This window comes from Mobula birostris, chromosome 7 (assembly GCF_030028105.1).
Source record: "Mobula birostris isolate sMobBir1 chromosome 7, sMobBir1.hap1, whole genome shotgun sequence".
NCBI lineage: Eukaryota > Metazoa > Chordata > Chondrichthyes > Myliobatiformes > Myliobatidae > Mobula > Mobula birostris.
The window spans coordinates 4,034,521-4,050,061 of record NC_092376.1 but is presented as its reverse complement, the minus strand read 5'-3'; the positions used below and the strand labels follow the sequence as shown (position 1 = coordinate 4,050,061).

The following is a 15,541-nucleotide window of genomic DNA, read 5'->3' as shown; positions in this document are numbered from 1 at the left end:
TGGAATATTGTGAGCAGTTATGGGCCATTTTTCTAAGAAAGAACGTGCTGGCATTCGACTGCATACAGACGATGTTCACGAGAATATATTTATTTAGACATACAGAACAGAACAGGCCCTCTACCCTTTCAAGCTGTGCTGCTCAGCAACCCACCTATTTAACCCTAGCCTAGTCACCAGACAACTACAACGACCAAGTAACTTACTAACCAGTACATCTCTGGACTGCGCAAGGAAACCTGTGGGCACGTGGGGAAGAACATCCAAACATGCTTAGAGAGGACATCAGAATTGAACTCCAAACTCTTACATCCTGAGCTGTAACAGTGTGGCACCCAAGTTATACCAGAAATGAAAGGGTTAATGGATAAAGAATGCTTGATGGCTCTGGGCCTGTACTCACTGGAGTTTAGAATGAGGGAGAACCTTATTGAAACCTATTGCATATGAAAGACCTAGATAGAGTGGGCGTGAAGAGGATGTTTCCGATAGCGGGAGAGTCTAGGACCAGAGGGCACAGCCTCAGAATACAAAGACACCTCTTTAGAACAGAGATGAGGAGGAATTTCTTTAGACAGAGGATGGTGAATTGTGGAAGTTATTGCCACAGACAGGTGTGGAGGGTCAACCTATCCTCCCGGTATATTTAAAATGAAGGGTGATAGATTGTTCATTAGTAATTCATCAGAGGTTATGAGGCAAAAGCAGGAGAATGGGGTTGAGGGAAATAATAAATCACCTCTGACAAAATGGTGGAGCAGACCCAATAGGCCCAAATAGCATAATTCTACTCCTATATCTTATGGTCTTATACAAGTCTTCTCTCATCCTCCTTCACTCCAAAGAGAAAAGCCCCACCTTACTCATCATATCCTCATGATACACATTCTCTAATGCAGACAGCACCCTCTGCAACCCTTCTACAGCTTCCACATTCCACACCTTGAACACTTTCACTAAATAACCCCTAGCATTTCATGTGTTACTCCAGATTACGTATGTAAGCTTTTATATGTAATTATATTTATTGTGTTTTTTACTATTGTGCTCTTTATCCTACTGTGTGTTTTTGGGCTGCATTGGATCCAGAGTAACAATTATTTTGTTCTCCTTTATACCTGTGCACTGGAAATGACATTAAGCAATCTTCAGTCTCCACCATCTGCTGTCTCTCCTGTGTCTCCAACATTATTAGATTTGTGTTCAGTCAGTGGCCTGGGATAATTGATAAGCATGGGTGTATGGAGTTATTAGTTAGCCATGATCTCATTGAAGGAAGGGTATAAATAGTTTCCACTTCCTATCGATGCTATACTAATCCTGTTTGGTGATTTACACCTCTGCTTCAGGCAAGCTGCTCGTCCACATAATTGAATGTACAATCTTCATCGCCATAGTTGTCACTGAGTCTGAAGGATATGGAGTTTAATTTTTCTGTGGGCTGAAACTTATTATCTAGATTAAGATTGTCATGAGCTGTTGAGGGGTTCTAAAGAGCTGGGAAGAGAGTACCTTCAATCGAACTGATGCACCAAGTCTTAGTCTACCGTAATGTATAAACACAAGAGTTTCTGCAGACGCTGGAAACCCAGAGCCACACACACAAAATGCTGGCGGAGCTCAGCAGGTCAGGCAGCATCTACAGAGGTGAATAAACAGTTGATGTTTCAGGCTGAGATCCTTCAGCAGCACCTAATGCACATTAGCAGACTTGAATTCAAGAGCAGCAGGGTAAGACCTCAATTGAAGTATTATGTTTAGTCCTGGTCACCTCATTTATAGAAAGCTTCCACAACTTTCTATAGAGAGCAGATTTACCAGGAGCCTGTCTGGATTGGAGAGATTTACCAGGACCTGATAGAGGTGTATAAAGTGATGAGAGGCATTGATTGTGTGGATAGTCAGAGGCTTTTTCCCAGGGCTGAAATGGCTGCCACAAGAGGGCACAGTTTTAAGGTACTTGGGAGTAGGTACAGAGGAGATGTCAGGAGTAAGTTTTTTCACTCAGAGAGTGGTGAGTGCGTGGAACAGGCTGCCAGCAACGGTTGTGGAGGCGGATACGATAGGGTCTTTTAAGAGACTTTTGGATAGGTACGTGGAACTTAGAAAAATAGAGGGCCTAGTAATTTCTAAGGTAGGGATATGTTTGGCACAACTTTGTGGGCTGAAGGGCCTGTATTGTGCTGTAGGTTTTCTATGTTTCTATAACCCTGCCTGGATTGGAGAGAATGTCTTATGAGGATAGGTTGAGCAAGTTAGGGCTTTGCTTTCTGGAGTGAAGGAGAATGAGAGGAGCAACACACATCAAAGTTGCTGGTGAACGCAGCAGGCCAGGCAGCATCTCTAGGAAGAGGTACAGTCGATGTTTCGGGCCGAGACCCTTCGTCAGGTGTCCTGACGAAGGATCTCGACCCAAAACATCGACTGTACCTCTTAGAGATGCTGCCTGGCCTGCTGCGTTCACCAGCAACTTTGATGTGTGTTGCTTGAACTTCCAGCATCTGCAGAATTCCTTGTGAGAATGAGAGGAGACTTGATTGAGTTATACAAGGTGTTAAGATTCATTTATAGAATGGAAAGAGACCTTTAACCCCCAGGGTGGAAATGGCCAATACAAGAATGCATGATTTTAAGGTGATTGGAGGGAAGTATAGGGGGAATGTCAGAGGTCATTTTTTTTTTTATACACACAGAGAGAGTGGTGGGTGTGTGGAACATGCTGCCAGGGGTGGTGGTACAGGCAGATCCATTAGGGACATTTAACAGACTTTTAGATAGGCGTATATGGATGATAGAAAAATAAAGGGCTCTGTGAGAAGGAAGGGTTAGATTGATGGGAGAGTAGTTTAAAAGCTCGGCACAACATTGTGAGCCAAAGGGCCTGTAATATGCTCTAATTTCTATGCACCAATGCACAGTTATCTTCTGCACTTCTGGTCAGATGCTAACTGCATTTCATTGGCTTTGTATCTGTACTCGGCACAATGACAATGAAGTTGAATCTATTCTAATGGGAATCTACAGTGGAAAAACTTTTGCATGCAATCCAGTGAAATCATTTCACTACAACAGTGCACTGAGGCAGTACAAGGGAAACACACTGACAGAATGCAGAATATGTTATCGTTACAGAGAAAGTACATCGTAGTACCACGGCATGCTCTGGCTTAGTTACTGAGCCCGGCAGAACCGTTTCTGACAGGAGAAAGGGCAAAGGCAGGTTGCTGCTTCGGGTAATGGGGCTCATCAGCCGTGGGTGGCAGCTCATCTAACGGAAGGAAAACTCTGACGCAACATCCCTGGTTGATGGCGGGCCTCAATAACTGATTAAAAAAAGTGACGTCTTTTGATTATGGAACACCCTCAGCATTGCACTTGAGGGCAAGTGTTGTCTAACAGGTATTGCTGCTTAGTTACTTGTACTGTTATAGTGGTTTGGCCTGCGTGCTGATTTTAGCTGGAAACACCTTGTGATGTCACATACAGACTTCACTGTTCATAGCCCTTAACTTGGCAAGTAACATTTTCAGCCGTTCTCTTAGCATTTTGCCAGTACGTGGATAGAGAGACCAACACCTGTACCCCTGCTTGTTAATGCAAATGTCTAATCAGCCAATCATATGTGGCAGCAACTCAATGCATAAAAGCACGCAGACATGGTCAAGAGGTTCAGCTGTTGTCCAGACAAAACATCAGAATGGGGAAGAAACGCGAACTAAGTGACATTGACTGTGGAATGATTGTTGGTGCCAGAAGGGATGCTTTGAGTATATCCGAAACTGCTACTCTCCTGGGATTTTTCCCACGCACAGCGATTGGTGCAAAAATCGTCGGGTGAGCAGCAGTGCAGTGAGTGAAGACACCTTGTTATAACAAGGCTGCGCATATTAAACAGAAAACAATGGAGAGAAGAGCTGACAGGCACAGTTGTTGAGATTCACCACCCTCTGGCTAAATAAATTCCTCTTCATCCCTGACACGAGAGTCAAGTGCACCAAGGCATAGGGGCAGAATTGGGCCCTTTGGCTCATCAAGTGTGCTCCGCCATTCCACCATGGCTGATTGATTAACCCTTTCAGCCTCATTCTCCTGCCTTCTCCCCGTACTAATCGAGAACCTATCAAACTCCGCTTTAAATACACCCAATGACTAGGCCTCTACAGCCAGTTGTGGCAATCACTTCCCTAGATTCACCACCCTCTGGGCTAAAGAAATCCCTCTTCATCTCTTCTCTAAATGGACATCACTGTATTCCGAGCCTCTGGTCCTTGACTCTCCCGCTATAGGAACCATCTTCTCTACATCCATTCTTTAGGTTACAGTGAGACCCGCCCCTCTTTGTTCTAAACTCCAGCTAGTACACACCCAGAGCTATCAGATAATCCTCATTCATAAACCCTTCCAGTCCCAAAATCTTTCTCATGAACCTCTCTGATGCCAGCACATCTTTTCTCAGATGAGGGGCCTAAAGCTGCTCATAGTACTCCAAGTGCAGCCTCACCAATGGTTTATAACCCCTCAGGATCCATACCAATCTTTAAGAACCAGTCCACACTAATCTCATTTACCAGCACTTGATGTTTACCAGCCTTGGTGACTGAAATGATCATCTAGATACTTAAATGCTCTGAGTCACGTGCCTTCACCACCACAGGCAATGCATTCCAAATCTTATCACGCTTCAAAGGGGGGAAAAGCCAATCCACTCTAAACCCCTTACTCTTAAGCTAGCTTTAAACGCTTTATTTTAGAAAAGCACAGTAGAGGAAATTGGATTAAAAAGCAGTTAGATGGAATTGCAATGGTGATTTTGATGAAAAGTTAGCAGGTGCAACTGATCCAAAGCCACACGCGCAGATGTACAAAATGCTGGAGGACTCAGCAGTGCTTGACGTTGCCTGACCTGCCAAGTCCCTCATGTATTCTGTAGATACTTCTGTCATGAGTCCCTTACCTCCTCCACCACCACCACCCCAAACAGTGCATTCCTTCCAAATATTGTCATCCTTTGGATGGCAAAAAATATCTCTCTCCACTATTCTTAATCTAGCTTCAATTTTATAACAGCATGACAGGGGAAATTGGATTAAAAGGATAGAATGACACCGATTTAAATGGCGGTCATCGGTTAACTGGAAGTCATAGAACACTACAGCACAGAAACAGGTCCTTCAGCTCACCTCGTCCATGCTAAACTGTCATTCTGCCAAGTCCCATCGACCTGCACCAGGACCAAAGCCTTCCATACCCCTCCCATCCATGTACTCAACCAAATTTCTCTTAAATGTCAGAATCAATTCGACGTCCACCACTTACACTGACAGCTCGTTCCACACTCTCACCACCCCGAGTGAAGAAATTTCCTCTCAGGTTCACCTTAAACATTTCACCTTTCACCCTTAACCCATTTAGTTCTAATTTCATCCAACCTCAGTGGAAAAAGCCTGCGTGTATCCACCCAATCTATACTCCTCAATTTTGTATAACTCTATCAAATTTCCTTTCATTCTCCGAAACACCAGAGAATAACGTCCTATCCTATTTAACCTTTCCCCGTGACTCATGTCCTCAAGTCCTGCACGGATTGCTCTCTCACAGGGCTCAGCAGAAAACCCTCTCTGGAGCTAACTGAATGTAAAAGTGAGGATGCTCCGGACGGAATGGGGTGGACAACAGAGGTCACTGATATTCCTTTCTGCGCACAATTATGGCTAGGAATTTTTGATGGAGGGGAACGAGGACAGTTCAAGGATGTGGACAAGTAAGGTTCCCTCACCGCTGGCGGCGAGGGCGAGGCGTGCACAGGGATCAGGTACACAAAGGCGATGGGACTTGGATTGGGACCAAGGTGGTCAACGGCGGGGAATGTGACCGGTCGCGTGCGGAGATACGAAGCCTCGGCAGTTAGGACGGCACAGATACCGGGAACCGGCGTCGAGCAGACATTAGGCGGGCGACTGGAAAACCTCGATGGCCGTGCCAGCTATCACCGCCTCACGGTGATAAGCGAGGACGGAGGCAGAATTCGGGGCACCGTGGCAGACGGGAAGGGTATGGGACTGGGCGGGAAGGAGACCGGGACATGGTGTCGGGCGGGGAGACGAGATCCAGGGCCCCTTGGCAACGAGGAGGGTCTGGAACTGAGTAGGACAGGGATCGGGACCGGGACCCGGTGACGGGCGCGACCGACTCGGGGATCGGGGCGGGGACGAGGTGCCAGGTTGGCCGTGTTCTCATTTGAAACCGACCAGGGACTGTGTGGCCTGTCTGAGTCCAGGAAGGAGCTGGGGACCCGGCGGAAGGCGAGAGCGGCTCACTAAGCGTACGACAGCGCTGTCCTCACCGGCTCCTCCTCCATCTCATGTCTGTGATCTCCGAGCGGCCCGGGCCCGTCTACTTCCAACACCGCCGCCATCTTTAGCCTGGTAACCAAGAACAGCACATCCTGTTGGCCGAGAGATTCCGGCCAATGAGCTCTGGAGATGCTTTAAGGTGGGCCGAGGAACTTTTGGCCACATGAACATAAAGATCACGTAGCGTTTGGCGGCCCCGCCCACTCCGTGACAACTTTGAGTCGCGTGCTCGCCTTGATTCGCGGTGACGTGTCTTCGACGTCAGGACCCGGGTTGGTGACGTGAATTTGTTTTACAGCAGCAAATAAGTTTGAAACATGAAACGTATGTAAATTACAAAATAAATAAATAATGCATAGAAATCTGGGAAGAATCTGCGTGCCTTCAGGCTCCTGTACTGCCCCTCCCTATTGATTTACTGAGGTCCAGCGCAGAACAGACCCTTTCATCCCGACGAGCCGCGCCGCCCGGCAGCCCACCAGCGAGTCCTCCACTGAGTTTACTACCCTCTTGCTGCTTCTTGCGATCCTCTGCATTGGAGCCTCCACACCAGACAGAATGCTCCCCACCCCACATCCACTGAGTCTATAGAGACACGCAGGAACCAGCTCTGGCAATCGACTCTGGCAATTAACCAGTCAGCATAACACAATTTTTTTTGAAGTGTTGCTTCCTCAGAATATGTTTTTGCTTGAAGCTGAACACAAATATAATTTCAGACTACTCGTACCACATTGGAATTTGGAGAAAAAAGAAATTAACTTTTATTGAATATCTAGTGTTTAACTGCATAACCATGCTGATGCTTTGCAACAGTTCAGCTAGGCTAAAAATATTTTGTTGATGATTTTTGTTTGTACTCAGTGTCTGAGGCTTCTCGCTTAAGTGCCCAGCAATAATCAGCCAGCATTGATGGATTCCAGTTGCCCCGATACTGTTTCTCCATGACAGCAATGCCCTAGTGAAATCTTTCACCGTGCTCATCACTGACAGCGCCAACATTGGCAGGGAAAAGTCTAAAGAGGAATGCAGGATATGAATCTTTAGTGACATGTAGTACTCCATGGTTTTGTATGCTTGAAACATATTGTCATTCAGCTGTACATAGTCGGGTGCTCTATAGTCACCAAGAAAATTTCAACAACGTCCTCAAATGCCTTCCATGTGATTTTCCCCAGTCCCACTAGAAGGTCTTCAAACTGCCTGTCATTGATGACCTGTTCAACTTGTGGACCAACAAAAATGCCTTCAAGCAACACACCCAAAATGCTGGGGAATGCAGCAGGCCAGGCAGCATCTCTAGGAGGAGGTACAGTCGATGTTTCAGGCCGGGACCCTTCGTCAGGACTAACTGAAAGAAGAGATAGTAAGAGATTTGAAAGTGGAAGGGGGAGGGATGAAGCTAAGAGCTGGGAAGTTGATTGGCAAAAGGGATATAAGGCAGGAGAAGGGGGAGTATCATGGGATGGAAGGCCTTGGAAGAAAGAAAGGGGGAGGGGAACACCAGAGGAAGATGGAGAACAGGCAAGGAGTGATTGTGAGAGGGAAAGAGAGAGAGAGAGAGAGAGAGAATAAATAAATAAATAAGGGATGGGGTACAAAGGGGAAATGGGGCATTAACGGAAGTTAGAGAAATCAACATTCATGCCATCAGGTTGGAGGCTACCCAGACGGAATATAAGGTGGTGTTCCTCCAACCCGAGTGTGGCTTCATCTCGACAGTAGAGGAGGCTGTGGATAGACATATCAGAATGGGAATGGGACGTGGAATTAAAATGTGTGGCCACTGGGAGATCCTACTTTCTCTGGCGGACAGAGCGTAGGTGTTCAGCGAAACGAAATCCCAGTCTGCGTCGGGTCTTGCCAATATATAGAAGGCCATATCGGGAGCACCAGACACAGTATATCGTCCCAGCCGACTCACAGGTGAAGTGTTGCCTCACCTGGAAGGCCTGTCTGGGGCCCTGAATGGTGATAAGGGAGGAAGTGTAAGGGCATGTATAGCAATTGTTCTGCTTACACGGATAAGTGCCAGGAGGGAGATCGGTGGGGAGGGATGGGGGGGACGAATGGACAAGAGAGTCATGTAGGGAGCGATCCTTGCAGAAAGCAGAAAGTGGGGGAAAGGGAAAGATGTGCTTGGTGGTGGGATCCTGTTGGAGATGGCAGGAGTTATGGAGAATTATGTGTTCGACACGGAGGCTGGTGGGGTGGTAGGTGAGGACAAGAGGAACCCTATCCCTAGTAGGGTGGTGGGAGGATGGGGTGAGAGCAGATTGGCGTGAAATGGGGGAGATGCATTTGAGGGATGGTGGAGGAAGGGAAGCCCCTTTCTTTAAAAAAGGAAGACGTCTCCTTCATCCTGGAATGAAAAGCCTTCATTAATCTTGGCATCCATTACTGTGACTTGAATTATGAATAGAAATAACAAATCTAGGCAATTTTTATAAAATGGTGTGAGATAGGAAAATTTCATGGTGATTTTCATGATCTTCAACCTGTTACGTACCCCGTCACGGGTTAAAGAACCAGCAGAAATGGAAAAACACCTAGAGTCTGGTATTGCTGTTAACTAAAGCTATTTTATTTGTAACTCCGCAATACAGTAATATAAAAAATATCAGAGAAATCCAACATGTTAGCAAAACTTTGGCATATACAGGTGTGTAAATATAGAACCCAAACTTCCTCAAGCTTAGGGGGTAATTGGATACAGTATTACGATGGTAGGTAAGCGAAGTCAGTTCACTTCATGATATTTAGTTGAGCAGAATTGAGGGGAGAGAGAGAGGTGTTCAGTTCTCCAGGTAAGCCAATGCCATTGATCCTCCGTTGTCCTCCAAAATCTTTTAAAATCACCAAATGTGACCACACACAAGGAAATCTGATGCTGGAATTTCAAGCAACACACATCAAAGTTGCCAGTGAACGCAGCAGGCCAGGCAGCATCTCTAGGAAGAGGTACAGTCAACGTTTCAGGCCGAGACCCTTCATCAGGACTAACTGAAAGAAGAGCTAGTAAGAGATTTGAAAGTGGGAGGGGGAGGGGGAGATGTGACCACAACAAGGGGACCGTTTTCTGTGGTGGAGTTATCAACCCAGGCGAGGGTTGGACACACTGATAACTTCCCGCCAGTCACCCCCTTTCCACACTGCAAGAGCAACTGATCGATCCTCCAAAACCCAGCTTTCTGTGGGCACACAAAACTCAAACAGTGTCCGAATCTGTGTGTGTCTGGCTAACAACCAGCTGTCCTTGTATTTATCCGGACATGCTGAACACCAGCTGTCCATCACATAACGCTGCCCTCGGTCACCATGGTGACCCACGAGCTGCTCATTGCTCTCTTTCTCTCTCTCCAAATCTGTTGCACCCTCTCTCTCTTTTTAAAGGTACAGTCCATAAGGGATAATTAAGGATATCGTCACAAGCCCAAAATCCATAAGATATATCCAAAAGTGTTCAGTAAAATCTTTGCTGTCTAGTGTAATCAAAGACCCCAATAATCCTGGACATTCTCTTTTCTCCAATATCCCATTGGTCAGAGAAAAGTCTGAAAGAACATATCACCAGGCTCGAGGATCGTTTATATCCTTCTGTTATCAGAATCTTGAATGAACGATACAATAGGCTCTTGGCCTCACAACCTACCTCAATATAATCTTGCAATTTATCGTTTACCTGCACTGCACATTTTTTTGGTAGCTTTTACACTTTGTTCTGCTTTGCTATTGTTTTATCTTATTCTAGCTCAATGCACTGTGTAATGATTTGATAAATATGAACTGTATGCAAGATAAGCTTTTCTAGGTTCTTGGTATGCGTGAAATTGCACGTTATGGTAGTGTAGTGGTTAGCTCAATGCTTTTACAGCTGGGGACTCTGGAGTTTGGATTTCAGTCCTGGCATGCTCTGTAGGGAGTTTGTATGTCCTCCCTGTGGAATGCATGGGTTTTCCCCTGGATGCTCCTGTTTCCTCCAACAGTTCGAAGATGTACCGGGTAGGTTACCTAGTCATTGTAAATTATGCAAACAACAGGAATTCTGCAGATGCTGGAAATTCAAGCAACACACATCAAAGTTGCTGGTGAACGCAGCAGGCCAGGCAGCATCTCTAGGAAGAGGTACAGTCGACGTTTCAGGCCGAGACCCTTCATCAGGACTAACTGAAGGAAGAGTGAGTAAGAGATTTGAAAGTGGGAGGGGGAGGGGGAGATCCAAAATGATAGGAGAAGACAGGAGGGGGAGGGATGGAGCCAAGAGCTGGACAGGTGATTGGCAAAGGGGATACGAGAGGATCATGGGACAGGAGGCCTGGGGAGAAGGACAAGGTGGGGGGGACCCAGAGGATGGGCAAGGGGTATATTCAGAGGGACAGAGGGAGAAAAAGGAGAGTGAGGGAAAGAATGTGTGTATAAAAATAAGTAACAGATGGGGTACGAGGGGGAGGTGGGGCATTAGCGGAAGTTAGAGAAGTCCATGTACATGAACCCATCCGTTATTTATTTTTATACACACATTCTTTCCCTCACTTTCTCCCTCTGTCCCTCTGACCATCCTCTGGATTCCCCCCCACCTTGTCTTTCTCCCCGGACCTCCTGTCCCATGATCCTCTCGTATCCCTTTTGCCAATCACCTGTCCAGCTCTTGGCTCCATCCCTCCCCCTCCTGTCTTCTCCTATCATTTTGGATCTCCCCCTCCCACTTTCAAATCTCTTACTAACTCTTCCTTCAGTTAGTCCTGACGAAGGGTCTCGGCCTGAAACGTCGACTGTACCTCTTCCTACAGATGCTGCCTGGCCTGCTGCGTTCACCAGCAACTTTGATGTGTGTTCATTGTAAATTATCATGTGATTAGGTGAAGGTTAAACTGGGGTTGCACAGCTCAAAGAGCATGAAGGGCCAGTAAATCAATACCAACACTAAATCTTCTCAAACTGCTAATGAACCTGCTGCTTTGTAATTACCAGAAGACATTAGTTTTCATAACATAGTCAAGTGTGAGGTACTGTAGTTTGGGAAATCAAATGTAAAGGAACAGTATATAACTTTCTTCAAGATTTATAAGAATGCTTTTGTATTTTTGCGGTCTCTGCACTATTTGTCACCGTATCTCATCCACAGATCCCTAATCAGTGTTTACCAGAGAGTTCCCTCCGGGGCAGCATGGTGGCATAGCAGTTCACATAGTAATTTATGGCACAGTCATCAGTGATCCATTCCCGCCTCTGTCCGTAAGGGGTTTGTACGTTCTCCCCATGGCTGTGTGGGTTTCCTCAGGCTGCTACAGTTTCCTCCCACAGTCCAAGGATATTCAGGTTAGTAAGTTGTATACGTGCTGTGTTAGTGCTGAACTCATGGCAACACGTGTCAGCTGCCCCCAGCACAGTGTATTTGGACTGCTGGTCAAAGTTCAAAGTAAATTTATTATCAAAGTACATATATGTCACCATATACAACCCTGAGATTCATTTTCTTGTGCGCATTCACAGTAAATACAAAGAAACACAATAGAATCAGTAGACTACACACAAGACAAATGACCAAAATGTGCAAAAGACAACAAACTGTAAAAATACAAAAAGAATGAAAAACAAAATAATAATAAATAAATAAACAAGCAATAAATATTTTAAAAATGAGAATTAAGAGTCCTTGAAAGTGAGTCAATTGGTTGTGAGAACAGTTCAGGTTGGGATGAGTGAATCTGAGTGAGGTTTTCCCCTCTGGTTCAAGGGCCTGATGGTTGAGGGGTCATAAATATTCCTGAACCTGGTGGTGTGAGTTCTGAGACTCGTGTACCTTCTTCCTGATAGCAGCAGTGAGAAGAGAGCATTTTGTTGAGCCAAAAGATGCATTTTACTGTATGCTTTGAAGTCCATGTGATAAATAGAGCTAAAGCAAATCTGTATGAAGAACGTTTGATTTTTATACAGTAAGTGGTGGGTGCCTGGAACATACTGCCAGACATGGTGGTGGAGGCAGATATGTTTGACACGAGAATCTGTTGATGCTTTAAATCTAGAGCAGCACACAAAATGCCAGAGGAACTCAGCAGGTCAGACATCATCTGTGGAGGGAAGTGGACAGTCCCCTCTGAGTGCAGTATTTTGTGTGTTGTTCCAGATATTTTAGAGATGTTTCAAACTTCAAGTTCCTGGGTGTCAACATCTCTGAAGATTTGTCTAGGCTCAACATATTGATGCAATTATGAGGAAGGCACGTCAACGACTATATTTCATTAGGAGTCTGAGGAGATTTGATATGTTACCAAAGACTCTAGCAAATTTCAACAGATATACCTTAGAGATCATTCTGACTGGTTGCGTCACCTATCGATACAGAGGGGCCAATGCACAATATCAGGAGAAGCTGCAGAGGGTTGTAAACTCAGCTGGCTCCATAATGGGCACTGGACTCCCCAGCACTGAGGACCCAAAGCCCTTTGTCAGGACTGAAAAGGAAATGGGGAGAAGCCAGACTGAGAAGGGATGGAGTACAAGCTGGCTGGTGATATCTGATGCCAGCTGAGATTGGATAAGCTGGATATTTTTCCCTGCGGCGTAGGAGGATGAGGAATGACTATAGAAAGGTTAATAAAACACAAGGGACATAGATTATATGGATGGTCACAGTCTTTTCCCAGGGTAGGGATATTCTCTTCTACGTTCCACCTTGCCTTCAGATTCCATATCTTGAAAGAAGAGTAGGGATGCCATTCTTCCCTGAGGATTGTCATCTTGTCATGGTGAAGAGGCTTCTGGGATCGTGAGATCCCGAGAGTGATGCTGTTGGGAGCTCAGCTCCTGGTAAGGTGACCCATAGCAGAAAGGTTCAGGGGGAGGTTCTGGACAAAGAGCGTTCCAAGCAAGACCTCAACGGCATTAGATGATGACACATCAGAACAGCAGTGAAGGAGGAGTAAGGATCCAGCAGTGAAGGGTCCCCAGTGGTCTTGCATTCTGTTCCACTGGACCCTGACTGACCCCAATCTGTTAAGCATGATGTGGTGGCTGCCCGTACACCAGCCTCACCACATTAAGCAAAGTCAAACTAGTTAAAACAGATGTTCTCCAATAAGGGAATAATCCCTTGTGAAGGATGTAATGCTGACAGCATCAGTGGCATCTCACTGTGTTTGAAGTGCATTTTGTGTTTAATCTCTCTCAAGTGCCCAAGAGTGTGGACCACTGCAGTCCTGTAGACCACGGGTTTTCACACAAAATGCTGCAAGATATCAGCAGGACAGTCAGCATCAGTGGAGAGGAATCAAAAGGTAAAACGTTTTGGAACAGTTCCTTCCTGTCCACCATTAGATTTCTGAATGAACAATGAACCTGTGCACACTACCTCGCTGTTCTTTTATTTTTACTGTTTTTGCACCAGTTATTTAATTTATATATATATACTTATTGGAATTTAGTTTTTATTATGTATTGCCGTAAAACACCAAATGTCATATGACATATGCCAGTGATATTAAACCTGATTCTGTTTATTCCCCTCCGTAGACACTGCCCGACCTGCTGAGTTCCCCCAGCATTTTGTGTGTGTTGCTCTGATTTCCCACATCTGCGGAATCCCTTGTTTAAAGCATCAGGTTTTATTAGTTTGAGGTCTTGATAGCCAAATGTTTAGAAATGATGAATTTGATCTGCATTCATTGTGAGGTTGGTGCCAAGATATGGAAAGTGGACTTGGGTGTTGTACAGCAAGGACAGTTTGGAAGTCCATTGTTGGCAAGTCCGCTGGAGGTGTGTCTTGGGAGAAAGGAAAGGGGCTTATTTTTTTGCTTGTTTGTGGTGGAGTGGAGCCCTCCGCTGGTCTGGAAGTCACCCTTGGGCAAGGTGTAGCACTTGCTTGCCCCCCCCCCCCAATTAGGGCCACATGCATGCACCCCTCGCACAAACTCTTCCCCCTCCTGCCATCTGGCAAAAGGTACCAAAGCATTCGGGCTCTCACCACCAGACTGTGCAACAGTTTCTTCCCCCAAGCCATCAGACTTCTCAATACTCAGAGTCTAGACTGACATCTACATCATTTATTATTATATTGTAATTTGTCCTCTACTGTGCCTATTGTCTTATTAATTATTGTACTGCCCTGCACTGTTTTGTGCATTTTATGTAGTCCTGCGCAGGTCTGTAGCCTAGTGTAGTTTTGTGTTGTTTCATGTAGCACCAGGGTCCTGGAGGAACATTGTTTCGTTTTTACTGTGTACTGTTCCAGCAGCTTATGGTCAAAATGACAATAAACTTGACTTGACTTGATGAAGCCATGGGAGCAGGTGGTGGAAGGCCATATGAGCAGCTGGTGCATCTCACAAATTCTGGTTATGCAACCACTAACACCAGGCAGACAATCTCTGAAGAGTATCGATAATGGCTGGGGTCACCCATCTTGTAAAGACACTGCCCAGAAGAAGGCAATGGCAAACCATTTCTATGGAAGAATTTGTTAAGAACAATCATGGTCACAATCATATGACACAGCACACAACAAACTGATGCTTGTTGTATTGTGCGTTCTAAGCATCGTGGGCGTGCCATATTGGCATTGGAATATGTGCTGACTCTTGCAGGCTGCCCCATAACATCCTTAGATTGCGCTGGTTGTTAGCACAAATGATGAATTTCACTGTATGTTTCCATGCATTTAAGTAAGTCAATAATAATTGGATGCCACTGTAGCATAGCAATTAGTGTGACACTGCTACAGCCACTGTATCTCTAAATAAAATTGAAGTTTCCTCTCAAATGAGTATACCAAAATGTCATTAGTGAGGAAACACCTCAGAAGGCTTGCTGGTTGAAAACACTTACAAACATTCCTTGTAAATCTGTTCTCATATTGTATTTATTTAGATAAATAAATTCTGACACTATAAGAAGCTTGTATGTTCTCCCTGTGACTGCATGGGTTTCCTCCCACATTCCAGACATGTGGGTTAGTAAGTTTATTGGTCACATGAGTGTAATTGGGCAATGAGGGATCTACAGTCACGATGAGCCCACTTCTGCTCCTACATCTTATGGAATTGAACTCGAAACTCTGACATCCCAAGCGGAAATGGTGCCACACTAACCGCCACGCTACACTGGCGCTCCATACTAAGACACCTGCTCCAGAGTTTATAGTACCTTGATGCTTTATCCGCTTGATTTTTTTTTACAGAAAACAGACCTGT

The 15,541-nt window shown here is 45.5% G+C and overlaps 1 protein-coding gene across 2 annotated transcripts in view; it reads right to left on the bottom strand.

Moving 5' to 3' along the window:
* Positions 1 to 6,462, bottom strand: part of LOC140199964 (E3 ubiquitin ligase RNF121) — a 104,622-nt gene extending 98,160 nt beyond the window's left edge. Inside the window, exon 1 of one of the 2 annotated variants that reach the window (XM_072262483.1) lies at positions 6,344 to 6,462. In XM_072262483.1, coding sequence (XP_072118584.1) covers positions 6,344 to 6,415 — 72 coding nt within the window. In that variant the 5' untranslated portion in view covers positions 6,416 to 6,462. The remainder of the gene's footprint in view (positions 1 to 6,343) is intronic. The other variant, XM_072262482.1, reaches the window with a different exon arrangement.
* Between the last annotated feature and the right edge of the window lie 9,079 nt (positions 6,463 to 15,541).